Source organism: Cricetulus griseus, chromosome 2 (assembly GCF_003668045.3).
Source record: "Cricetulus griseus strain 17A/GY chromosome 2, alternate assembly CriGri-PICRH-1.0, whole genome shotgun sequence".
Classification (NCBI taxonomy): domain Eukaryota; kingdom Metazoa; phylum Chordata; class Mammalia; order Rodentia; family Cricetidae; genus Cricetulus; species Cricetulus griseus.
Genome location: NC_048595.1, coordinates 174,184,313 through 174,211,124, shown reverse-complemented (window position 1 = coordinate 174,211,124; position 26,812 = coordinate 174,184,313). Strand labels below are relative to the sequence as shown.

The 26,812-nt window shown below is 43.1% G+C and overlaps 1 protein-coding gene across 2 annotated transcripts in view; it reads left to right on the top strand.

Annotated features, from left to right (window-relative positions):
* Nedd4l (NEDD4 like E3 ubiquitin protein ligase) overlaps window positions 1–26,812 on the top strand; it is a 324,233-nt gene that overhangs the window by 176,875 nt on the left and 120,546 nt on the right. For both annotated transcript variants that reach the window (XM_027402751.2, XM_035440119.1), the window contains 3 exons: window positions 15,849–15,930; window positions 18,842–18,880; window positions 21,257–21,310. In XM_027402751.2, coding sequence (XP_027258552.1) covers window positions 15,849–15,930; window positions 18,842–18,880; window positions 21,257–21,310 — 175 coding nt within the window. The remainder of the gene's footprint in view (window positions 1–15,848; window positions 15,931–18,841; window positions 18,881–21,256; window positions 21,311–26,812) is intronic.

Genomic DNA, 26,812 nt, shown 5'->3' with positions numbered 1-26,812 from the left:
AGGCCAGGTAGGGTAGGGCATTTCTAGCAGAGAATATGCTGAGAACTATTAGGAAGGCTGTCCCATTTGGCTGAATTTATAGTGAAACACATGGAAGATGGTGTTGGAAGGCAGGCAATGCCAGAGCTGAGCAGATGGGACAGCAGGCAGTTCTAGAGCTGGGCAGAATGTGTATGCCACAAGTTTGGATTTTATGTTGTGGGTTACAAAGCCAGTGAAGGGAATGAGCCCAGGAGATGTGCATCAATAGTCAGCCTCATAAATAAGTTGTAGTAGTGGTTGGAGTTTAAGACTTGTCGTTAGTTGGGATATGACTGTTGTGATAAAATACCGTGACCCAAAACAAAAGGATTTACCTCCTTCTACATCTTGTAGTTCATCATGAAGGACAGTGCAGAAATGCAATGCAGGAGCTGATACAGAGGTCATGGAGAATGCTTACTGGCTTGTTTCCCATGGCTTGCGCAGCCTGTTTTCTTATAAAACCCAGGACCACCTGCCCAGGGTTACCACCACCCACAGTAGTCTGGGCCTTCCCATATCAATCATTAATCAGGAAAATGTTCCACAGGCTTGTCCATGGGCCAGTCTGGTAGGGGCATTTTCTCAATTAAGGTTCCCTCTTCCCAAATGACTGTAACTTGTGCCAAATTAACAAAAACAAAACAAAACAAAACTAGTCAGGACAAGACTTTTATCCTTAAGGTGCTTAATCATTGGAATGGCTAGAAGGGCCCTTCTATGTGCCCTGGGTCTCAGCTGGAGCATGATTGGGCTTCTCTCACTTGACGGTTAATGATCTGGGAGGAGGAGATATGCTTTAGGGGTTAAGTGAGCCCATCCAGGGAGACCCACAGAGTCAAGAGGTGGAAGACAAAGTCTGGGGGACATTGACATAGAGCTTTGAGGTCCTTAAGTCCGAGTTCCCCTCCCTTCTTTATAGAGAAAGGTCTGGCATCTAGCCAAGGCTAGATGACCTTGAACTGCTGCTTCCTCCAGTGTATAGGGATTACAAGTATGCACCACCACTCCCTATTTTATGGTCTTAGTTCCTGATAAGAGCCTGTATACTCTTGCATGTCTGCCTGCACTTTTTCCTAAGACAGTTGTATTCATATTGTAGTTGTTTAATGAGCTAACCCCATATTAGCTCGGGCTTTTCATCCATCCACCATGGCGGATGGCTAGGAAAGATGACGCGAAGCCATGGTATAGAGATCTTATAGGGCGGCATAAGGGGGGGGGGGTGTCTAGGGGTATGCACAGGCTCAGGATTGGTGTGCCTCCAGGCTTGGAGGGTTTTCCCTATGTTGATTGGTTAACTGGTTGTTATGGCCCATAGGCCCTCCCAGGGCAGTTGCTATGCTCTGCACGTCATTGCTGTGCACTTGTCCGTAAAGCACACCCCGAGCCATAAAGCATAGCACCACCAGCTAACTTCTGATTGGTTCCTTGCCACGAGGCAGGCATCTGACCTTCTAGTGACCAAGACAAGGTCAGGCAAACAGGTGTTAGACTGTCCTGGCTGCTGAAATGGGGAGCTGGTCCCTTCAGTCTACTATGTAACATCTTTTCTCATCATACAAAAGAGGAGGGGTTTTCCTCCCTTCTTGTGGTCTCCATAGGGCTATTTAACTTTTAGAATCTCCTCCAAATGATAAGACTATGGGATATATGGAATGTAAACCTAAATAGGGATTGCCTGGTATCTGCTACAGTGTATAATCTTCCCCTTATATAGGAGTGTGTTCACTCAAAGGAAACCCAGTTCATGCCTTTGGGTCATCAATGGATGATTCAGTACAGCTGCCAGGTGCTGTGCTACTTGACGGAAAGCAGGGTCACGTTGCCTGCAGCATTCCAGCATACTATTTGCTCCCAAATAACACTGTAGGAAGAGAGGACATATCTCTGGTGATGCTTGCTGCTCCCACATGTGACACAAACTTACTAGAAGTATTGTCCGTGTTTGGTAATACCTCATTCCAGGTATTATTGCAGGTTCATTGTTTTCCCAGTCTTTCGCCTATTTTGTTCATTTTGTGGACCGAAGTTCATGCATCTTTATTTTGATGAGATGGAAAATGACATGGATAGTAGCACTGAGAATGTAAGCTGGGGGCCAGTGTTCTTCATGTGAGCCCCTTAGTGACAACCAGTCTTCTAATCCAGGTTTCTGGAATGAGCTTCATGTTGTTTTCTCCCTGAGTGAGACCTCAAATAGTAGTGTTTTCGTGGGACTTTTCCTTTTCAGTGTCTGGTCATATCTGTAACATGAGGTTCACTGTGAAGCTTTCACCCAGTGTGTGTACATGTGTTCTCGAGCACATGCTTGAAAACCTTGAGCTCCCACATATTAGAAAAGTGTAGAATATGAAGCAAGTTAAAGATCATGAGATTTCTGTGGAAAATTGATTCTGTACTTAGTTATGCAAAACAGATCTGAGATAAACATGCTGAGAATCCCACATTTTAGCCACTTAGGCATGTTGCAATTTTTATAAATGTAAAGCTCTGGGGAGAAGTTACTTCTCATAATGTTAGGCAAGAAGTCAACCCTCTACAGATTACATGTTGGGGGCCCGTTTTCTGCAGGGTTCCGTGAAATATTGAGAAGCCTAACATATAAACAGTGAGAATCAAGCTTTACAGCCTTGAAAAAGAACACATGATGCAGAAAGGCACTTGAGTCTCAGGAAGGAGGGGCATCAACAGGTATGACCACAGGGAATTCAGAGCTACTATGGGGTGGTTTGTTTGGAAGAACTGCTGGTTGCATGGAGCGCAGACAAAGGTTATCTGTAGAGGTAAGGAGAGAAGGCCCCAGAATATATCTAAACCAATGACAGAAGTACTGGGCCAAATGTGCTGAAAAGCTTGGAAAATGTTACACTGACAACATTGGAGAACAAGGCCAATGTGGCTGTTGACAAATGGACTAAGCTAGACACTCTGCTTACTGTCTATTAGAAAGTCTAAAGCATAGAGCAAAAGTAAAAGAAGGAGCCCACCTTCTGGTTGTTAAAAGAGTAGAGGTTTGATGGCGGCTGTTATGGGAGAGCAGTACATTTTGTTCCTTGTAAGCTCTTGAGTTTTTCTGTGCTATTATCCTATGATTGAACTCTTTCTTCTTGAAGGTTCCATGGGCAGGGAAAAGTAGATGCATCCATAAAGCACAGCCATCTATCTGGTAGGAAACTTGCAGTGCTCAAGCATACATGTTTATGAGAGAGAATATGAATGACAACACAGTACCTATTAGACTGTGTAGAGTCTACACTAGGTTCTGGAGAAGTCTTTCAACATCCTCTCCCACCTAATACAGTAATTTAAGGGAAGATTTTTAAAGATCCGAATGCCTCTCATGAAATTTAACAAGGCCAAAACCAAGACCCAACTATCCTTTAGATGAGTTGGGTACTGTGAACAATTCCCAGTGGATGTTCAGCTTTGTAGATGTGGCAAGGGATGCTGGTGTTGGTTAACCAAGACTTGTAGTGCAAGTGAGTACCCAGTCTCATGTCTTCTGTGAGCCTTTTTCTTGATAGTATATGGGCTCAGATTTAGAAGTCAGCACTTACCATATATTAACTGCCTAAATGGGAAAATATGTATCCTGGATACCCATCTCTGTGGGGTTTGTTATGATCTAACCCTTTTTCTGGTGATTATAATGCAGTCACTTTTCCCTCTTCTTCACTTCTGTTTTGAGTTTGCACAGCACTCAGAATAATGGAGTGGTAAAGTGTGTGGTGGTTTGCATGCCTTTTAACAGACTTGAAGATAAAACTACTAAAAAAAAAAAATCTAACAAATGGTCTTTCTGAGAGGTGAGGGACTGCTTTGAAATATTAGGATTCCAGGGATGGTCTTGTGGTTATGATTTCATAGCAGGCTGAATGTGATTGGCAGGGTGGCATTAGAAGCACATTCACTGTCTCACAATCCCTTCTCTGCATTTTCAAAGGCCATAAAACCCCAAAGACCAAAACTAGTTTCTGTCAGTGTATCAGAAACTTTTGAGAGGAAAAGCCTATGAACAGACATGGAAGTGTTTCCTGCCTCCATATATAGCACTCGGCTTATATTTTCATGTATGTAGCTGAACAGGTAATTAACATTCGACTGTGGGACATTTCTAGCCTCCACTGGGGATGTTCAGTGATAACTCTGATAACTCTTTCTCTATGTTTGTTTCATGCTACTTTATTAATCGGGTCGGCAGGGTTACTTTACAAAAGCAATGCATAATAACCTAACGAGCTTGTACCACCCAGCATCTGCTTTATGAAGTTCTACTTGATGTGATTTGTTTTTCCTTTTCTAGCCAGGCAGGAAGTGGATGAGCAAGCAGGTCTGATAACTCCACATCCCACCAAACTCCCACAAGAACAAATTGACTGATGTGATCATAACTCAGTTTTCCTCGTCCTGTTTCCTTTAGGACAGAGTTCCTGGAGACCTCTTACTGTTGAAAGGTGCTCCTAACTGTTCTGGCTTTAGACGGACAATTTGTTTTTGTTTTGTTTTGTTTTGTTTTGTTTAACTGGGCAGGTCCTGACTTGCCTTTACTAGGCACACTTCCCTCCTACCTCCACCCCACTGAGGTAAACACAAAGTGGTGATGGCTGGTAAATTATAATTACAGTTAGTCCTTGTGGTTGCCCTTCTGATGACCCTAGTAAATGTATATAACATCAGATGACCAGGGGAAGGCCACCCAGAGGCAGAGTCCTCGGTCTCCACTAGAGATGAGGCTCCCCATCCTCATTCACAGAGAGTCGAATGAGCTGTTTGTATTGGAGCCTGCAAAGAGGGAAAGATAGAGTCATGATGGATCCCAGAATGGTCTGCTCTTATGAGCAAGCTGTCACAAAACACATCTTATGAAGTATTCTGAATTGGAAGGTTTAGGATTGAGGTCCAGAAGTCTGTAGGTTAATAAACCCTCTGGGTCCATGGTTCTCAACACCCAAAGGGGGTTGAACAACCTTTCCACAGGGGTCACCTAAAGCCATCAGAAAACACAGACATTTACATTATGATTAATAACAGTAGCAAAATTACAGTTATAGAGTAGCAACAAAACAATTTTATGGTGGTGGGGGGGGAGGATCACCACAACTTGAGGAGCTGTATTAAAGGCTAACAGCTTTAGGATGGTTGAGAACCACTGCACTAGGTGATTTTTTCTGTGGCTACTCAGTGTGAGACCCTTTTCATCAAGAATTCTCATCAACCAGTCTTCTTCAGTCACCTCAACTGCAGCTAGTTCAAATAGAATCTATATTGACACTTTATGTCTTTTTCTTGTTCTTGTTCTTTCTCTCTCTCTCTCTCTCTCTCTCTCTCTCTCTCTCTCTCTCTCTCTCTCTCTCTGTGTGTGTGTGTGTGTGTGTGTGTGTGTGTGTATGTGTGTGTAATAATAGTAGCAGCAGTAGCAGTAGTAGTAGAGGACCCATGTACATCCACAGCTGCTGTGAGCTGTCTCAGGAATGGATATCTTTTATTAGTGAAGCCCTCATCATGTGCTTGGAAGTAGATGGTTTCAAGAAAGACTTGTGAAAGACAAAATGTGAGAAGAACAGCAGATTCCTTCCATGGAGAAATCTAATCTCACTGGTGTCTGAATTTTCTGTAAAATTCATATTGTCTGTGACACAAGAATTTTTTTTTTTTGACACAGATTTGTTGTGTGACAACTTTGCATGAGTGCCATACAGGTTGCCTTCTGTTTCCTAGTTAATCAACACCAGCAAACTTCCTTACTTCAGGGTAAAAATGTTGTTCCAATAGAAAATTGTACTGGTTTTCAAAGATAGTAATTTGGCATTTAGAGATAATAGGAACTGTTAGGACCTGAGCCTAAGCTTCTCTAGCTTCTAAAGGACTGCCGGGAAAGAATGTGGCTGTCTTCTCTGATGAGAACTCACGTGTGATGTCACCTTCTCATTGCAGGACAGTTTCTATAGCACGTACTGCAGATGGAACATTTAGAGCCCGTTCCTCTGCAACACTTGAGGAGCAAGCACATCGAGGGAGTTTTATCTTCGCAGAGCCATTTCTATTCTCGGAAACCAATTTCTTTTTTCGTGTCTCTGAATGGATTTATTTCTGCACTCACTTACATTATGCAGCAGGTCTGCCTAACGTCTCTAAAACCTCTCGGAATGTTCTCATGTTGTTTGTGAGAATGCAAACATGCTCATAACACTCCAGAGTAGGGTGTGTGTGTGTGTGTGTGTGTGTGTGTGTGTGTTTTCTCTGTATAGCCCTAGCTGTCCTGGAACTCACTCTGTAGACCACACTGGCCTTGAACTCATAGAGATCCACCTGCCTCTGCCTCCTGAGTGCTGGGATTAAAGGCGTGAGCCACCACCACCTGGCTCCAGACATATATATATATATATATATATATATATTATATATATATATATATCCTTTCAAATCTTGTCTAATCAGTTTGGAAGTCTTACATGTTCTCTCAGAGGTTAACGGGTGTTAATTGCTCCCACCCTTAATTTTGTGTAGAAATAGTACTTTTGCTCTCTTTGACAGAGTAGAGTTTTGGAGCCCCTAAAGAGATAATGAGGCAATGCTGTGTGTTGACATGGTAATTAACCACGGAGAAATGCTGTCTGGTGATGAAGTCTGCTACCCTGACATCTTTAACAGACTCTAAGAAGTGGGCCTTTTTACTCAACATGTTTGCATACCTTTCACAAAGGCTCTTTAAGACTTTTTGTTCTGTTTCTATTTGTTTGGGGTTGTTGTTTGTTTGCTTGCTTGTTTTTTTGAGACAGTGTCACTCTATGTAGCCCTGGCTGTTCTGGAACTTGCTATGTAGACCTGGCTAGCCTTTGCCTTCCTAGTGCTGGAATTAAAGCTGCACATCACCATGCCCACTTAGACTTTACTTCTTGGTCTTAATGGTGTAAATATCTTATTCCTTTGATACACATGGTGCATTTGTTTGTGTGCCTGTGTGTGTGTGTGTGTGTGTGTGTGTGTGTGTGTGTGTGTGTGTGTGTGTGTGTGTGTGTGTGCGCGCGCGCGCCTGTCTGTGTGTGTGCCTGTGTGTGTGTGCTGTGTGTGTGTAGGTTGGGGGTAGTTTCTCTGTAAGTTAGAGGAGGGCATTAGATCCCCTGGAACTGGAGTTACATTCTGATTTGAGTACTGGGAGCTAAACTCAGTCCTCTGGAAGAGCAGAAAACACCATTAATGGTTGAGCTATCCCTCGAGCACCCCCCCCACCCCCCATACACACATAGTGCTTCTAACTTTAAATTTTCTATTTGCTGCCATCTAGGTGAAGGGACCACATGCAGATTGACCACATGTTTATATTCCTGGATAGTGACACATGTATGACATTTAGTGCAGCAAAATAACACTCTTTATATAGTTGGATGTGTTTCCACAGCAGTTTTTGTTTCCTTCTGCAGTGGTGATAATAGTGTTTCAATCTTGAATCAAAGAACAAGTGACTGTCAACCTTGTTACTGTATACCTCTAGTGGCTATATACAGTATTTTGTGAATGCATGTCTATGTAACACGTTGTGTATAAGTATGTGTTTATTAAGTATGTGTCCATAGTTGTCTCCAGCTTATTTTAAATCTTTTTGTTGTTGTTTTCTTTGTTTCAAAGATTTATTTATTTTATTTTGCATGTGTGGGTATTTTGCCTCCATCTATGCCTATGCACCATGTGTGTGCAGTGCCCACAGAAGCCATAAGAAGACTCAGATCATCTGGAACTGGAGTTACAGATGGTTGTGAGCGAGCTGGAAAGTTCATCTTTGGCTTTCTTGGGTGTCACTGTGGGAGATGGCGCTGCACACTCAGAGGCACACTGGGAAAAATGTGGGTTTGGGAAGTAGAGTGGAATAATTTCCAGACACTTTTGCCTCTGCTTGTGGCCTCATGATTAGTTGTCTCTCTTTATCTCCATTCATGTGTTGAAAACATTCTTAACAACAACAACAAAAAGTAACTCTGCCTATAGGAGAAATACCTAGTAGAGCTGCTGCTGGTTGAGACAGTTACACACTCCCATTCCGTTTGACAACGGTAATTCCCAGTCCAGCTTCAGCTGCTTTCCTGGATAGTGTGGACCTTGCAGGAGAGAGGCAGATATTGGTCTTGAGCAAGTTGCCCCCTAACGAGCACTCCTAGCACTGATAGTCTCATGAGCCACCTCATGTCTGACGAGTGCAGTGAGGGGTGTCAGTACATTTGATAGACAGCCACATGTGCAGGGACCTCTGGCTATCACGGGCTCCCATGACCCAGGTTTGGGATCCCAAGGGACTAAATGTAGATGGCAAGGTTGCTTATAGAGGGAGGCAGACACAATCAGGAGTTTCAAGCCAGTGACTAAAAAGGGTCTTGAATGCACTAAATCACTAACTACTTGCTCCAAACAACAAAATTGTACCCAAAGTTTTGTTTCTAAGGGTATTTTGAGAGCAGCTTCCCAGTTTATGCCCAAGGCATCAAGTTTCATCTGTTTAGAAACAACATAGGAATGAATTTGACTGTAATCTAGCCCACTCTTCTCATATTTGTTAAAATCGTGGGTAAGAGTCACGTACTGCCAACAACAGTGGCAAGTGGCAAATTTCAATATATACTTCACCTCTGTTTGTTCAGACTTAAGGACTGCATGCATACAGCATTCTTTTTTTTTCTTTTTTTTTATTAAATTATTAATATTTTCACATGTACTTTCCCTCTCCCTCTCCCTCCCTCCACCCCCATTCCATCTCCCCCACCTCCAACCTACCCCCCACCCCATCCACCCGCCACTCCCCAGGCAGGGTAGGGCCCCCAACCAGGGCTCCACCAAGTCCACCAAATCTTCCTGTGCTGGGCCTAGGCCCCTCCCCATGTGTTCAGAGACAGAGCGAATCCCTTCAAGTGGGATGGGCTCTCGAAGTCCCTCCCACCCACCAGGACAAAACGCCAGTCCACCTCCAGAGGCTCCAAGGAGTGCAGGGGCCTCCCCATTGGCATCCATGATCAGGGGGCTGGATTAGTCCTGTACTGTCCTCCCAAAGAGCATCTGGGGTCGATATGCTTTCCCTTTTTCAGGCCAACTGTTTCTGTGGGTTTCTCCAACCAGGTACAGACCCCTTCGTTCTTCATTCCTCCCTCTCTTCAACTGAGTTCCAGATTTCAGCTCAGTGTATTTCTGTGGATGTCTGTCTCTGCTCTCATCAGCCACTGGATGAGGACTCTAGAATAGCATAGAGAGTATTCATCAATCTCATTCTAGGGGAAGGGTTTCTAGGCCATCCTCTCCTCCACTGCCCAGACTGTCAGATCGTGTCATCCTTATAGGTCTCTGGAGATCTTCCTAGTTCCAGATCTCTTCTCGGACCTATAGTGACTCCCTCTGATATGGTATCTCTCATCCTGCTCTCTCTCCTCTATTCTTCCCCCAACTCAATATATCTGCTCCTCCATTTCTTCTCCTCTACTCTTCATCTTGTGCTCTTATTGTGGCAGCACCCACTTCCCTACCCTCATGCTCTCAATTAGCTCGGGAGTTCATGCCATTTCCCATTCCTGGGGTCCATTTATCCCTTAGAGTCATTCATGATTTCTAGTTTCCTTGGGGTAGAGGATTATAGGCTGGTAAACCTTTGCTCTATGTCTAAAAATCATATATGAGTGAGTACATACCATGTTTGTCTTTTTGTGATTGGGTTACCTCACTCAGGATGGTTTCTTCTAGTTCCATCCATTTGCCTGCGAATTTCAAGATTCCATTGGCATACAGCATTCTTTAAAAGTCCCTCATGGTTGTGTATTTAAGGTCATTTTCTGGCTTTAAAAGAAATGTGAGGACTGTTTCGGCTAGTGAAGTCTCTGGTCACTGGAGTGTATCTTAGCTGAGCCATGCGTGTAACTGTAACTGGCCTTTTTGTGACTTTTTTTGTGCTTGTAGAAATGACACTTAACTCATAACAGGGAGTTTAGGAAAACAACAAACAACAAAAAACAACCATAAAGGAAGAAATGTAAGGCTGGGCGTTGGTGGCTCACAACTTTAATCCCAGCACTCGGGAGGCAGAGGCAAGCTGATCTCTATGAGTTCGAGGCCAGACTGGTCTCCAGAGTGACTGCTAGGATAGGCTCCAAAGCTAGACAGAGAAACCCTGTCTTAAAAAACCAAAAAAAAAAAAAAAAAAAAAAAAGAAGAGAGAGAAATGTAAATCACATGCCTGGTATCTAAATCGAATGAGTATTAACATTTTTATCAGTTTTTTTTCTCAATTGCTTATATGTTTTTTAAAATTATGCCCATTTTTAGATCATGCTTAATTAATCCTTAGTGTTATATCGTGCTTTCTCTCATTTTAAAATGTCTTTGAAAATATGGTTTTAATTGCTTATAATATTCTGGTTCCATGATTGTAACATAATTTATTTAATTGCTTCCCTCATTGGGTAGAGTGTGCTTCTAATATTTTCTTATTCTATACTAAGCTTAAATGAGCATCTGGGGTGTATATTTGCTGATACCTCAGTGCCTTTAGGATCAGTCACCAGGGGTAGATTTGAATGAAAGGGCATCTGCTCACGGAATGCTCTTGATACTTCTGCATGCTCTGCTCCAGGAAACTTGCCATAATTTGTCTGTCAGGTATCAGAGCATTAAAATGTTTCTAAAAATGTGTTAGCTCTCTTCAGGCTTTACATGGTTTGTTACAAAAACTTGAGTCAGTATTGTTGCATGCACTTGTGCCTTTTATTTCTGGTCACACTTTCTAGGTTTTTTCCCCTACGCTGAAGTGTTTTGTAAGTGTGAATTCTTATTGAGGCTCTAAATAATACACTGATGGTAAACATGGGAAAGAAGAAGAAAGGGGTTTTTCAGCCCTCTGGGGTGGGTAAGTCCTAGTGTGCCAGGTGGTCAAAATAAGCATGGCATGTGACACCGTGGCCTGTACTGTAGTCATTAACTCTCTGTGCTTTGTTAGTAGCGAACAAAGTCATACCCTTCTTTCGAGTGTCCACTATGGCATCCAGAACCTTCCTTTCCTGGGGAAGAATGATAGCTGCCTTCAAGTTGTGGACCATTTTCAGGATTCTGATGTTCAGGCATGATGGCTGACGAGCCATAGCTGGCAGACAAGGCAGTAACTTGTAAACCTGTCTCCCACTCTGGGTGTAATTTGCATTAAATGTGTGGCTCATTAAAGGCAGCCCCTGCCTGCCCTGCCCCCTGAAAAATATGTGGTTCTCAGTAAGGATTGTTTATTCTGATAAAAATGAGTAAATAGCAGCTGTGAAGGAATGCAGCTCGCTGTGAGTCAAGTGGAACTGGCCAGGTAATACCCCACCAGCAACGTGCCATGACTAGATGTCCTTGTTCAGAGTGTCCTGGAAGATTGAGCAACAGGGTAAACGCAGACAGGACAATGTTCACCTCTCCGTGAGCAGTGATCTCGTAAACTGGATCTTTGCTTCTGGTGATGGGGGTGAGGATGAGATCCCCAAGAAACATTTACATCTCTTAATTATGTAAATCATTTGAGGTCCATGAAGTTTCAAAGGCCCTCTACTTGGTGTCATCCACACATAGGCGAAAGAGCTGTTGCAGAGGTCCAGAATGCTCAGTGCTGGCCTCCATGGTGAGCATGGGAGAGATGCCTGCTGAAAAGCCCCTCTTTAGGAAGTTTGACAGAATCAGAATAGACTGTGAGCAAGGTCTTTGCTGTGCCTTCTCCTGAGTGAACAGGAATACTTTTCAGCGACACCTGTCGGCTTGTTATTGATTTTCTGTAGCTCCTTGTGTGTCTCATGTCTGTCAGGTAAAGTGATATTACCTTCTGATTTTTAGCCTCAGATGTCTTCTTTTGTACACAAATGAGGCTTGTGCTTATCAGCAAATAGCTTTGAGCCACTCAGCTGTTCTTTTCTTGACTTTGTATATCCTCTGCAAAATAAGAAGGCACCTACCATCCTTCTAGATGGTATGTTTTGTTGTTTTCCCAACCTAGACATTTGGTTGTAGAGGCCAGTCTAAAATTTAAGGTGTCTTAAAATCATTGGGATTCTCTGGTGGCAATTCTGACTTTCCTTATCTGATACTTCTTAACAAACTTACTACTGTGCATCACTGTGGACATGGAGCAAAAACATTTCCTGTATCTAGAACACATGGACTCCAGGCTGACCTCGAACTTGATATGTAGTCAAGGATGATCTTGAACTTCTGATTCTCTTGCCTTCATGTTCTTGAATGCTTGGTAAGATCACCAGCCCTGAGCTATACTAAGTACCAGACACCAGAGCAGTAGCTAAGAACCAGGAATGGGTTGTTTTGAATACGGTGCTAGCCTGAGCATCTTACCCAGGTGCCTGTGGGTATGAATAAGAAGGAAGCATGGAATACCTATCGAGCTATGGTTGGCACACCCAGTTCAAACTATGTGGCAAATAGCATTGACTCAGCCAACGGTCAACACACATGAGAAATAGAAAGAAGCAACCAGAGAACCCCAGGTGTCTCCTTAGATAGCAAGGAAAAGAAGCACTGTTTACAGGGGCACTGTGCTGTCTGCTATTGGTCTGTGATTGCTCTATAACCCTGTGAGTTAGGAATTGCCATTCCACAAGTTGAGTGTGGTTAAACCCCAGCAGAAAAGGAAGGGACACACCCAGAGCCATGTAGAAGAGTTAATTCTTTTCCCCAGCCTTGGAATCGTACCACACTCACCTTTAGCCTGCTCCAGCCCCTTGACCTTTAGCTCTTTTAATACCAAATTGTGTACCCGGAAGTTCCTTGGTCAATATTTCATAGGGACTATTACACCTTGAGCACTCCAGTCAGTCCATAGGCAGGCGTACCTTCCTCGTTACAGCTGAAGACCCCACCCACAAACTCTCTCTCTCTCTCTCTCTCTCTCTCTCTCTCTCTCTCTCTCTCTCTGTTGTGTGTGTGTGTGTGTGTGTGTGTGTGTGTGTGTGTGTGTGTGTACAACCCAAGGTAAATAAATCAGCATGGGAAGAATGTGGACATTCTATTAAGGTGAGGCTCAGCTACTTACTCTTGTAGTTAGTTACAGAGTAGCCAGCAATTGTGATAGCAGAGGGACATAAAATCTAAAAACAGCAGAGTATATGATGTTCTGTGTAATGTGGGGGTTATGTGTGAGAGTTTACACTCACTTATGCTACACCAGAAGCCTGTTCTCAAGATTGAATTCAGGCATGGTGGGCTTTCAGAGCAATAGATTGGTGACTAGAAGAAAGGAAATAAAGTCTACTCCTGGAAAATGCTACTGAGAACATTGGTTTTCTAAGCCGGCTTCCTGCATCTGAGAATTTTCTAGAAATTTAACTAATGAGATACCTCCTCAGGCTACCTGAGTTTCGCTTGGGCCTTGGGGCCCAGCAATCTATATTTTAACCACCCTCTCCTCTCAGAGAGTCTGATAGGCTAAGGGAGCATTACTGACTAGAAAGGCAAATTTGATCCACACTGCAGACCAGAGACCTCCAAGGGAAGGTGTGTGCTTGGGGCCCTGTTCATGTGGTAGGTGCTGGCTCTTGGTGGCTGTTTGTCCTGGTAAGAAGTGGATTTATCTAGTTAAATGTTCCTTCCCCAAGGCGAGCTTTCTATTTTATGAACAAAGATAAGATTGATGAATATCTTTTTTCTGTATAGTAATAGTTTACAGACTTTTGATTTTTGTGTGTGTTGGTAGTGGGTGGGTGTGTGTGTGGGGGTGGATGTTCAGGTTTGTGGGTGCAATTGTCCCCTTCAGGTGTGTATAGGGATGAGAGAACCACATTGTCGTCCTCAATTTGCTTCTTGACTTTTATTATTAGTATTATGGTATAATACTATTAATAGTATTAATAATACATATTATTGTAATTAATAGGAGGAAGGTGATTTGTTTATGCTGGCTGGCCAGTGAGCTGAGAAAGATCTGTCTCTGCCACCCAGATGTGCCTCTCTGTACTCGACTATTATCTGGGTACTAGGGATTCGAACTCAGGTCCTCATGCTTGCACAGCAAGCACTTTGCCCACTGAAGCATCTGCCAGCCCTGTGCTTTGTGTGTTGGTATCTTGACTGTAGTCTTCTTACAGCTAGCCTTTTATAAAGGGCTCATGACATATACTTATTGTTGGAGATACCAAATGGGAATTATTGTACTTTTAGCATCTTGAAGTATTTTCTGTACTTTGGGAATCTTTGGGAACACCCTGGAAGTTGTAAAATAAGGCTTAATTGTCGTTGGGATAGCCACTTAAGGATAGCTCTGTTGTGTGTTGGGGTCTTTCTAAGACCGGGTCTCTCGCCATCATCAGGCCTCAAATTTCTTGTAAATTCTAGGGATTTTTTAGTACATCACTCTGACCATCTGAAGAACATCTCCCTCAAACTGGCTTGAAACTGGTACAGGCACAATAAAGTGATAGCCATAAATCAGCAGGTGTTGATAATTAAATAAAGTAAAACAGGGAAGGTGAATATATAAGAGAAGTTTTGTGTTTTCTGGGTTCTGGGGAGTAACAGATAAGAAATCCCGGCATACAGGTTATCTTTGTGTGTGTGAGTGTGTGTGTGTGTGTGTGTGTGTGTGTGTGTGTGTGTGAGAGAGAGAGAGAGAGAGAGAGAGAGAGAGAGAGAGAGAATGAGAGAGAGAGAATGAGAGAGAGATGTGTGGAAGGATGCCTGTGGGGATCAAAAGATAACTTTGCAGATCAGCTTTCTCCTTCCACCCGTATGTGGGTACCGGGTGCTTAGACTTACACAGCATGTACTTTACTGGCTGAGCCATCTGACTGTCCCCACCCCAATTTTTCAAGAGTGAATACTTGACTAATTTTGAGCCTTTGGGTTAGAAACACTCGAGGATCTTGGCACTGTCAGTAGACAGTCTGCATCAGGCACCCTTTTCACTACATAGCTTGCTGGAGGAGCCAGTTTCTCAAGGTAAAGACTGTGTAGTATGCACAGGGACTTGCAGTCAGGAAACTGAACATTTAATTTAGACTTTGTCTAAGAATCTATCTTTTTGTGTGACCATTGAATTTTCTAGGCTTCACTCTTTAGTTTTGAAGTGTTGGTTTATTTTATTTGTCATGCTTTAGGTGAATAATCATTGTTTTATCTACACTAGAAGAAAATATTTTACCCACATAGTAGAAATGGGAATATGAATGGGCTGTAAACTTAACATTTTCTTCAGAGTTGTTTTGGTTTGCATTTCCCTGATGGCTAAGGATGTTGAGCACTTTCTTGTGTGTCTTTCAGCCATTTTAGATTCCTCTATTAAGAATTCTCTATTTAGTTCTGTACCCCACTTTTTAATTGGATTATTTGGTGTTTTGTTGACTAGTTTTGAGTTCTTTGTATATTTTGGAAATCAGCCCTCTGTCAGATGTAGGGTTGGTGAATATCTTTTCCCATTCTTCGGGCTGCCGAAATTAACATTTTCTTGATAGGTTTTCATTTGTGGGAACAAATAAAATAGTATTCTCTCTGAAAATAGTAGTATTATTATATTAATCCTAATAATCTCTCAGAAGATCTGTCAAAAGTCTGAAAGATATGACAGCTTTAATTGTTTTGAGTTGATTATTGGAAAGATCATCTTTAAAGTTAGAACACCGGTTTCTTTGTGTTTCTGTATTATTTCATCTGGGCTCTGTTTGACAGGAACATTTATCAAAATAGGCTGCTTAGTGTTTGGACTTAAATATGAGCTGGTGCATTACCTAGTGCTTGCATTTTCACTCTGTTTTGCTGCTTTTGTTTGCTTGTTTGTTTTTAATGAAAAAGTATAGTGCCATTAAATCTGAGCTATTTCTTTGCAGTGACCCATACGTGAAGCTGTCATTGTATGTAGCAGATGAGAATAGAGAACTTGCTCTGGTTCAGACAAAGACAATTAAAAAGGTAGGTTGGCCAACTTTTATGAAATTCATCTAATTTGTAATTTAACCCAATTATATTTTATATTTCGGCTTTGTAGAAGTTTATGTTTTAAGAATAAGATAGCAATATTTTTAAGTATTACGTCTAAAACTTGCCCATGCCCCAAAACTTTTCCATGTTTTACTTGAGTTATGTGTATAGAGGTATGTTTTTTCCTTATAACACATATAACCAAACAAATAAATTATTCTGGTTACTTAATGATTTAAAGTTTATTTAATGAAACGGATGTTGGACTTGGCAGGCAAAAGAGGAATGGTTTGATTTGTGAAGTTACTGGTACCCGAGGAAGCAAAATGCTTAGTCACATGAAAATATACGGAATGTATTCGCAATAAAGTTATACATGTATACATGTGTCTTTTCCTGTTGTTTGTGTGTGTTGTGTTTATTCATGTGAAGGGAGAAATAAGCATATATATGTGGAGGCCAGAAGCAAAAATCAAGTGTCTTCTTTAATCATTCATCCCCTGTATTTTGAGGCAAGGTTTGTCACCAAACTGAATCTTGATGACTTAAGTAAATGTGTAAGTCAGTTGGCCCCAAGATCCCCGGCCTCTGCCTCTGCCTCTGCCTCTGCCTCTGCCTCTGCCTCTGCCTCTCTGCCTCTGCCTCTGCCTCTGCCTCTGCCTCTCTCTCTGCTCTCTGCCTCTCTCTGCCTCTCTCTCTGCCTCTCTCTCTGCCTCTCTGCCTCTGCCTCTCTGCCTCTGCCTCTCTGCCTCTGCCTCTCTGCCTCTGCCTCTCTGCCTCTCTGCCTCTGCCTCTGCCTCTGCTTCTGCCTCTGCCTCTGTCTCTGCCAGTGCTGACATGACAGGTGCTGTGAACTGCTCTGCCCTCTGTTTACATTGGTGCTGGGACTAACACTTAGCTCTTCTTGCTTTCGCAGCAAGCATTTTACTGACTGAGCCATCTCAGCCCCATAATAATAATAATAATGTCTAAATTCACTCACCCCTATGCTTTTGTTCATATATATGTGTGTATATATATATGTACATACATGTATACATACATACATACACAGGAATACTTCATCTGTGTGTCTTGTCCGGGGCGGGGATGGGAGTGGGGCTTTGTTAAAGTTGCATGTTTTCTACCAAGAATACTATATTTATGTTTTAGACTTGTTTGTGAGTTACTATTATCCCCCCTACCCCCAACAAACACACACCCATGCTGTTTCTTTGAGTCTATTAGATAGTCTTATCACTTTGCAAAGCGTTTTCCTGATTCCATGATTGCTTTAAAAAGATTGCATACTTCCTGCTGCTATGGAGACACTTCAGATCTATGGCACAATCAGGTCATTTTGTGTAGGGAACAGTAATGCAGTGTCCTTCACCTGGCATTGAAACCAGCAATGAAATCTGTTTGCAAACAGAAGCCAGTGTAGAGATTAGTGGGAGGCTGCCACTGAGGACGGAGGCCATTGTTCCCAGTGTTAGGCGCTGGCACTTGTTCTGTTCACAGAGAAGCTGGGGCACCTAGTCGGAACAGCAATCAGGGGGCCTGGTCCCCTGCTGGACTAGAGCCAAGGATCCATGCCGGTGACTAGGGTATCACAATGTCTTTCATTTGGAGTGGCAGCCCTGTTTCTCCCTCCCTTCGCCAGCTGGAGGGAGTGTCTCCATTCTCGAAGCCAGCCTCCTGGTTAGTATTGCTGTGTTGTGCTGTGCTGTGCTGTGTTGTACTGTACTGTATTGTGTTTGTGGGGGAGCTCAGGATTCTTTTACCTGTGTCCCCACTCCATTTGCTTTGTGGTTTCCTTTTGTCCCTTGCCTGCCTGGCAGCACCTTCTGCTTCATGCCATGTAGCTGTCTTCCAATTCGGGAGGGGAGCATTTGCCACCCCCAGTTCCATTTCATTCCTACTCATGCCCCAGAGTGTGGTCATTTAGGATGGGGTTCTCTGGAGTTGGGGGTGGGAAAAGTGCCATTTTCTTTGTTGGTGGTGTTTTTTTTTTTTTAAATCAATGTCAATTGATCATTGTCACAGTGTTGTTTTACATGTGTGGCATACTGTGCTGGATTTTTCTCTTTCTTCTGTTAAAAGGTAAATGTATTTATGAACTAACTTTTCATTTTCAGAATTTTATAGGTAGTTTTTACAAGTTGTGTTAATTTGACTTTTATGCCTGTACAAATTGTGTGTGTGTGTGGGGGGTGAGTTCATGTTAATTTAGAAGGATGTTTTGTTGGAGCTGAGCACTGAAGTCTTGTTGCTGTATTCTTGCAGTATGTATATTTTAGATGAATGTTTCACGAATGAAGATCTTTTGAATGACTACTTAGGGAAGAAGAAAAAAATCTTTTAGTTATAATGATTGGGAGCGCGCGCGTGTGTGCGTGCATGCGTGTGTGTGTGTGTGTGTGTGTGTGTGTGTGTGTGTGTGTGTGTATGTATGTTAGAAATCTCCTCAATATTGTTCTTTATGAAAATACTCTTCAAATGTCAATGTTGACATAAGAAATAAGCTTTCAGCCTCACCTACTTGAACACACACTTGTAGCAGGTAGATGGGAGCCAACAAAGTTTACTTCCTTCTTGACAGATGAAATCGTTTTTAATGTCATTCTTTGAAGGGGGTTTTTGTCTCTGTGGCTGTCTGTCAGTAAGTTCCAGCATTTTTCCTTTGGGTAAGCGCATGCAATTTATGGTTTCATAGTCATGAATCATGAGTTTCATATAGTGCCTCACCATCCATTTTGGGTTTTTAGAAGAGTGTCAAATAATTGACTAAATGTTGCTTTTATTGTCATTTTGAAAATTGCTTTTATGAGGAGAATGTTTGCACAAATGTGAAGAGTTTGTATTATATTGGTTAAGTGTCAGTTCCAGCACAGCTGAAGTCACAGAATAATCTCTCTTCCAGACGCTGAACCCGAAGTGGAACGAAGAGTTTTATTTTAGAGTAAGTGTTTCTTTCGTTTTGTAATAATTATTATTGATATCCAGATTGATATATCAAAATAGACTCATGGAAAGAAAACTAGATAGCGTTTTAAGTAAGAAATTTCTCTTAAGACAGGAAATGTTCGGGTTAGGTAGACTTGGAATGTGTCCCAAATTTTTGAAAATCCGTGGAGGTTTCATTTGAAACTGTAGACGAGAAATAAAAATGGTCGACAGGATATCATGTTATTTTTTTTAACTCAAACTTTTCTTTAAAAATAAGAAGAAAATAAATCTAGTTAACTTGAGTTGTGGGTTTGTTTGTCTTACAACCTTTAAAAAATAAAATTTGAAGAAAAAGGCAAAAAGACAATGCAATTTAAAAACAATAGTTGAATGATTTCTATGTGATATGGATTATGAATTGCTCATCCAGAGTAGAGAGATAATTAAAAGGAAACATAAATTACCAGGGATGAGGACAGGAGTAGTTCAGTGGTAGAGTACTTGCCCAGCATTCTAGAAACCCTGTTTGATCTCCAACACTGCCTCTTCACAAAAGACAGAAAACTACCAGTTATGTTCTGGTTAGAGGGGAAAGATTTCTAATTCAGACAGCTAATATATGCAATTACTTTCAGTACCACCGAATGGAAGAACATTCCCTCAGCCTCCAACACCCCGTTTAGAACAGCTGGATACTGAAGGGATTTCTGTGAATTAATGGAGAATGGTGCTTACTGGTATTTGCCAGCAAATATTTGGAAGTATTAAGTCCCTCAGCCATCTAATTGGAAGAGAAGAAGAAGGCCTTTTCCTTTTAAAAATGAAAACTGGCATTGTCTGTACACCTGTGATGCTAAAAAGACTCATATCCAAACTGTTCCAGCTTAGGCCTTCTTGGGACTGTATACTAAGAACCACAGGGCCAGTAGAGCCCATGGCCCCTGTCCTGCCTTCTTCCTTTCAGCCATGATTGGATTTTCTGTTCTGAGAACTTGGATGACTTACCCTGCATCTGTTTTCTGTTATGTTCAGAGCTGGAATAGCACTCTGAGCCTTTAACACTTGGTAGATCCCATGTTCAGCCTCTACCAGATATAGTTTAGATAACTTCGTGAAGGACTGAAAAGCTGTTGGGGCTGAGAAGAGTTACTGGATCTTTATTTATGCCCTAGTACAGAAAGCAGATTTCTTGTGAAGCTAAATTATTTGCTCTCCTTCCATTTGAACCACATTGCATGGATTTTATTATATAAAAAACTTTTTCAATAACGCTTACCTGTAGGCATATTTCTGTTTCTGTTTTTCTCCTTTAAAAAGATCTTTGTTTTATTCCCTGCACAATTTCTTATTGAATGCCTCTTATGTGCCTGTTCCTACTATAGACTGTTGATGCATTTTTGATAGGTGTGAGACCCTTTGCAGAATTGGTGGACAGACAGTCATCCATCTGCTTGTTCTGTTGCAAAACTGTCTGCAAACACAGGGCCAGGAGCTCTAGTTGAGCACATGAACTCTCCGTGCTACAATCAAATATAATTTTATTCCATGTTCCATTAGGAGCCCAAACCTAACATTAGACCCAACTCACATGCCTGTCATTACCACTCACAGCCTTTGGGAACTTGAGGACACCAAACATTCGCAATCTCTTGGATTCCTTTTCCCCAGAGTAAGAAAGAAAAGTCATTTCAATGTAGATGTTTCTTCCCTGGTTGACAGACGAGAGTGTAAATAGCCATACCTGATGCCGTGCCTGGCAGGATTGCTAGTTAGTCAGTGGCACCTGAGTCCACATGATGAAATATAGGTTATTTGGGTGAGTTAAGGTAAAGAGAAAGAAACAACAAACACTGACAACCTCCAGGGCTGTGGCTTTGCACTAACCCAGAGCAAGTCCTGGTTGCTCAACATACTGGCTTGTGGGCTCCTGGGCAAATTGCTTCACCCACTTGGTCTCAGTGATTTCTGTGTGAAAATGAAATGATAGTTACACACTGCTGGGTTGTTGGGAGAATTAAATAAGGCACTATAGTGTTAGTAGTTCAGGAAATAATAGTTGGAGGTATGGCACGGTGGTATATAGCTGTTTGCATGTTCATCATTGCCATCTTTAGGCCAGTGAGCATAAGACCTTAATCTACAGATACGAGGATACCTTTGTAGAACAGATTGGGATTCCTTTAAGACTGTTAAGAAACAGCAATAAAGGTATTGTCTTTTTCTGGTATGCCTAGATATTCGGGGTAGAATAATAGTGGATAAGCAGGGTAGTCATTGATATACAGTGGAATCCAGAGTGCTAGAAATCATCCCTAATTCTTCTTGTCTCTTAGAGCAAATTCAAAGTGATACCTGTTGATTTTTGAAATGTGGTTTCTGTCCCTTTTAGGTAAATCCATCTAATCACAGGCTCCTATTTGAAGTATTTGATGAGAACAGATTGGTAAGTCCTTGGTTTTGAGTTTTGCTTTCTTTCTTAAAAACTGATTTTTTCTAGTAGTGCTTTGAGGTCCTTTGGGTCACTCACAGTGGTGTGCGTGCCCCCAAAGAAGACTGCTTTTGTCTCACTATTCGACTTCTCAATTCCGGCAAATATTTTTGTGTTGCTAGGACAGAATATTTATTTGGGTATGTGTGTATTTTTTATAGTTAATAGTAATAAAAGACACCTATGATAGCCTCATCCCAAATACCTTATTATTATGCTTTGTTTAGGGAACACAGGTGGGAAGGTGCATCTGTAAGGGTGCCATCAATCCTGTAACCAAGCCTCACAGCCATTGTAAAATATTCCTCAGTCTTACAGTCACACAGTGAGTTCACCAACAACTCCATGTTGATTGTCTCTGGGGAAACAAAAATCTAATTAGCAGTGTATAGTTAGAGCACATCTCCTTAGCAGTTGAAATCAAACAGTGGTCCCTTCTCAAGAAAAAAAAAATCTTAGAAAGTAACTTCAAAAAACTAGAATAAGGGCTGGGAGGCATTGCTCAGTGGTAGAGTACTTGCCTGACATGTGTGAGGTTCCATTCCCCATTCTGTAAAAGAACAAACCCATACATGAAATAAAACCCACCAAAAGCAAAATAAGAAATCCTAAAGACATGCTTGAAGATAGCTGATATAAGAAACATTTTTATAATACATATGTAATTGACATAGAATATACAGTACTAATGTGGTGGTCAGAGGACAGCTTTGTAAGGTTGGTTTTCTCCCTCCACCTTTATGTAAGTTCGGGGGACATAGGTGTCTTGGTTTGCATGTACCTCTGTCGGCTGAGACATCTCGCCAGCCCAGTGTTTTGTTTTCCTAAGTAACTAGAATGCTTACATCAAATTCTCATGAGCCAAGTGTTCCAGCTTTGAAAATGAACCCGATCAAGTTATGTGTAAGTCTTGAAAGCACACTCAGAAATGGGAATAAACTTCAGGGCACTTGACCGATTATACTCTTATTTAATGCCCTGCCTGAAAGGAATGTGTATTCATGAACTCATCTTTCTGCTGAATTCAATTGAAACGCCACAAATTGTAGAATAGCCTGAGGTTGACAGGAATTATCATCAAGAGGATTCTTGAGACAAAGTTAGGTACTCCCTTGTTATTAGAGATGAAACAACTCTGCTTCAGGGTCTGAATGTGATTAAATGCCAGTCAGGGGACACACAGTGTCAAACACCTGATCATCTCAATGTCAGGCTATGCTGGGGAATAGCCAGAACCTCTACCCTTAATAAAGAATTTTTAGGTGGATGTAATCTGATGTGTTTGGCTTTCGTCTCCCGAATGGAAAACTAGCAGATTGCACCTCCCAGCCTAGCATCTTTCCAGTTGTAAATATGGGATCATGGTGGCTTTGTTGAAATGGACTGTGTCTTGATGGGGGGAGGGGTCACTAGGGGCACTGAGTAACTCCCCTGTGAGTTGCTCAGTGTAGTCCCTGTCTCTCATACTCTCATCTAGCAAGAGTTTGTAACTGAACTAGTGACGTTCATTGAAATAGCGCAAGCAGTAAGTCTCTGCAGGGACAGAGCCTCCACAGTCTGATACTTACCTTCTGATTCAGGGAGGAAAGTCATTTTAAAATGAAACAATGGTCAAACTTGATGAGAAAGTACCTCTTAATGCTCTTCTACTAAGAGAAATTGACTGTTTAAAAAGTATTGGATTTCCCATTTGTGTTATTTAAAATAATGATTGCAGTTGAGTGACCTTGCCGTGGGTAAGAACTATTTTTCCAAACTAAAAGGGGGCTTTGAATACAAAGTATTTTTGTTTAAAAAGCTATGAGCTGTCATGTTTTACATGTTATGCTTTGCCTTGCCCCAGGCTGTCTGCTGTGCAGCTACTATGCATAGAATGCCAGTGGTGCGGGATGGTGGCTTTTTTTCTTTGTTGGCTGTTAATCCGGTGAAGACAATACGTGACTGGAGTCTACTTGGAAGTTCTGGCATTGAGCTGACTAGATGGGAGTCTAGGTCTCACCGAGGTTATTTTTTGCAATTCAAAACTGTGCTTTTAGGAAACAAGTTCGTGTGTGTGTGTGTGTGTGTGTGTGTGTGTGTGTGTGTGTGTGTGTGTAAACACAGGGTTAATCCACCACACCCTCTGCTCCAGTGTAGTTAACAAAGACATGCTTTGTAGATTTTAAAATAAGTTTTTGTCACTCTCTGCAGCCTGGTATTTTGCCCCCTATTTTTTTTTAAGTCCTGCCTAAATAAATCTCTTTGTTGAGGAACTGGTGTTTCTGGATCATAGGAAAGAATATATTTAAAATGCAGAGAATATTTCCAGGTTCATTATGGATCTCCGATGACAGTTTTTTGGACATACACTTTTAGTTCTCAGGTTTTTTTCTGGCTCCTTGCAGACAGCAAGATTCTAGGTTTGTGGCACAACTGTGGTATCCCTGCTGAGTTCTCCCCGGAAAACAGCTCCAGGCATTTCTTCTGTATGATATTTAAGTTAAACAACTACAAAGTCCACATACACACTGCTCTTCAATTCTCTCCCCCCTTCCCCCGTGTGTGTGTGTGTGTGTGTGTGTGTGTGTGTGTGTGTGTGTGTGTGTGATATGTGAGAGAGATTGTTTTCTCCAGGTGAGCTTCTTTTCTCTGTTAACTGCTGTCTGGCAATCCTGTTGTATGTGACGCACACACCCTCTTTTAATGAAGAATGTTTATAGTAAGTAGCAAGAGCTGGACCAGGTTCACAGCTAGCTGTGCAGTGTTGTGCCCCCCTGTGCCTTCACTTGGCTATTTTGTTACTTGTAGATCATGGTCTAATTATTTCCCATTAAAGGGACACTAATTCCGTAGGGTGTGTAAATCGTATTTATAGTACATTTTATTACTCTGCATTCCCTCGTGGTAGTGTAGTGATATCATAACAGTAACATAACATTTGATGCTTGAGAAGGCTCGCCTTGCAACCAAGCTGTATTTTACTTATTCTTTGGTGTGGTGCAGAGGTGGAGGACATACCTTGGAGTGTCTGTGCTTAGTGCAGGGTCCCTGGCATCAGTAAGAGAGAGAGAGAGAGACCTAGTGCTCTCAGTAGTTGGGAAAAGCCCTGCTAGCCCTGTGAGCTTGATGGGTCAGATTTACAGCGGCATGGCTGTGAGTGTATTTGCTGCCTCAGTCAGCTGCCGGAGCTCCCTGCTGGGCCGCCCCTTTCTGACACAACAGCAGCAGCTGGGAAGGTGCTGTTTCAGGCTCTTGCTCTTCAGAGGGGGGGAAAACAGCAAGAGAGGGGAAACTTCACTAAGTCCAGAAGCTGGCATTGGAGGGGGAGCAGGCGGTCATGTGTCTCTGGCCATCCTACCCTCTGTCACAGAGTAGATGAGAGCTTTTTGCTCCTATCCAATCATGCCTGGAATGCTTCTTGCCACTTGGGCTATTTCTGCTATCTGTCGCTCTTGGTGCCGCCGTGCTAACGGTTTGGCAGATGGGACACTTTTTCTTGGAGTTGGTGTCTTTGGGTTTTGACTTCTGGCATTGCTGGGAGTGTTGTCGCTTGCCCTCTCCCTCCTGGCCCCCCTGGTCACCATGGCCCATCGGCTTCGGTTTCATTTTGGCTCTGGCCGCAGCAATACGGCCCCCGAGTCTGAGATTCTAGACCAGGAGAGAGAAGAGGACTTTTTCATGGCATTCCACACGCTGCCACGGAGAAGCAGCCCGCACCCCTTCACCCAGAACACTGGGGAGGACAGCGGCCTGCAAGAGGGCGTGGGTGCTCTCAAGCGCAGCTCATCCATGTTCATACCACAGCTCCTGTCTGGGGTGGACACCAGGCCCACCCGAAGCTCCTCGGTGCAGATCTCCCTGCAGCGCAAGGCCGCAGACGGTGCCACAGACAGCTGCGTGCCACCCGAGGGCCCTGAGGACAGGCCCCCGAGTGCCCAGGCTGACCTCGGAGACCAGGCCGCAGCCACAAGGGTCTCCGCTCAGATCAGCTCATCGGAGCCTTCTCCAGTGGATACTCCTGGAAGCTCCCCTCCAAGGGCAGCCTGGGACCCAGGGACCCTGATCAACGGCACTTGTGACCACCGTAGTCAGTGTCCCCGCCTGGCTGAGGATACAGAGGAGGCCACCCCAGGCCTGCGCATCCAGCACAGAGCCTCTAGTGCCGATGTGCGCCAGGTGCGGCTGCTGCCCTTCGGCCCGGATGGCCAGGCAGAACCCAGACGCTGGTCCCTCCAGCATGTTCCAGACGCTTCCGGGAGTTCCGGGAAGCGCTGCTTTGTCTTTCAGCTGCAACAACCCCACCAAGGCACTTTGGGGCTGGGAGGTGACTTCAACTTTGGCTTCACTGGCACTAAAGGGGACAGGTTGGTAAGGTATCCACGCATTCGGCTGGAGAGGAGCACATCATACCCCACCCAACCCCGAGCAGGCCGGGTGAGCCCCACTGAAGACCGAGGAACCCCAGAGGCATTGCCTCGGGCTAGTAGAATGGTCCCTGAAATCCGCAGGACAAATTCAGAGAGGTCCCCACAGAGTCCAGGATGTATGTTCAAGATCAGGCAGGATCAAAATGCGGGGCAGCAGCATTTCCGAATTCTTGTAACTCGGGGACCTGAAGAAGCTCCCCAGAACCAAGAGGAGACCCCCAAGAGCCCTGAACACCCTGGAGCTGGCGCTCCGGTAAGTCCGCAGGTGCACCTGCTTGAGTGACCCAGAAGGGACCGGGCCAACCCAGAAGGCTTGGTAATTTTGCAGCCGGGTCCTCTGAAGAGGGAATGTCCCTCCCTGTTGGAGTCAGTGGATCCCAGTGTTTTGTAGCGGTCCATGGAGCTGGTTCGAATTTCAGAAAATACCTTTTCTGTTGGTCCTTGACGTCAATAGGCTCCATCCGTTTTGGAATCCCAAGCTTAACACACACCCTTTTTAGTTTTCCTTCTGAATGAAAGACTTTCAAAAATACATTTCCTAAAATCAGTCTGCTAAAAATCAAGTCAGTGCCTAAATATGCTGGTGTTGGAAGTGATTTGAAACTTTGCTTGCAAATTTGATCCCTGACAACTCTCAGATGAAGCCAAAAGGCTGTTGGGAGGGATAGGCATTTGAGTCTCTTAAGGGCATACTTGGTTCTTACTAATCATTAGTCCTCATGATATGATAAAAGTTGCTGTTGTTGGCTTCCATTTAGGCTATTCTGATCAAAAGTATTGTCACTCTGGGGACAGTAGAAGATGTCTTTTGAGGGCAGATTAGCAGTGGACAAAGAGAAAGTGTGGTGGGGACTTATTTCACAGCAGTGTAACTTAGCACAGCCCACTTGAATGTTTAAGCCAAGGATGCTGATATGGGATAGTCCCCTGACTCCAGCTGCAGAAACAGACTCCTAAGAGAAGATTCTGGCCTCACTGCATGTGGGTTTTTGCTCACTCCCTTTCGGTGAAATGGAGTACAGAAAGACAGCTGCTGCCCGCCCAGCCCGAC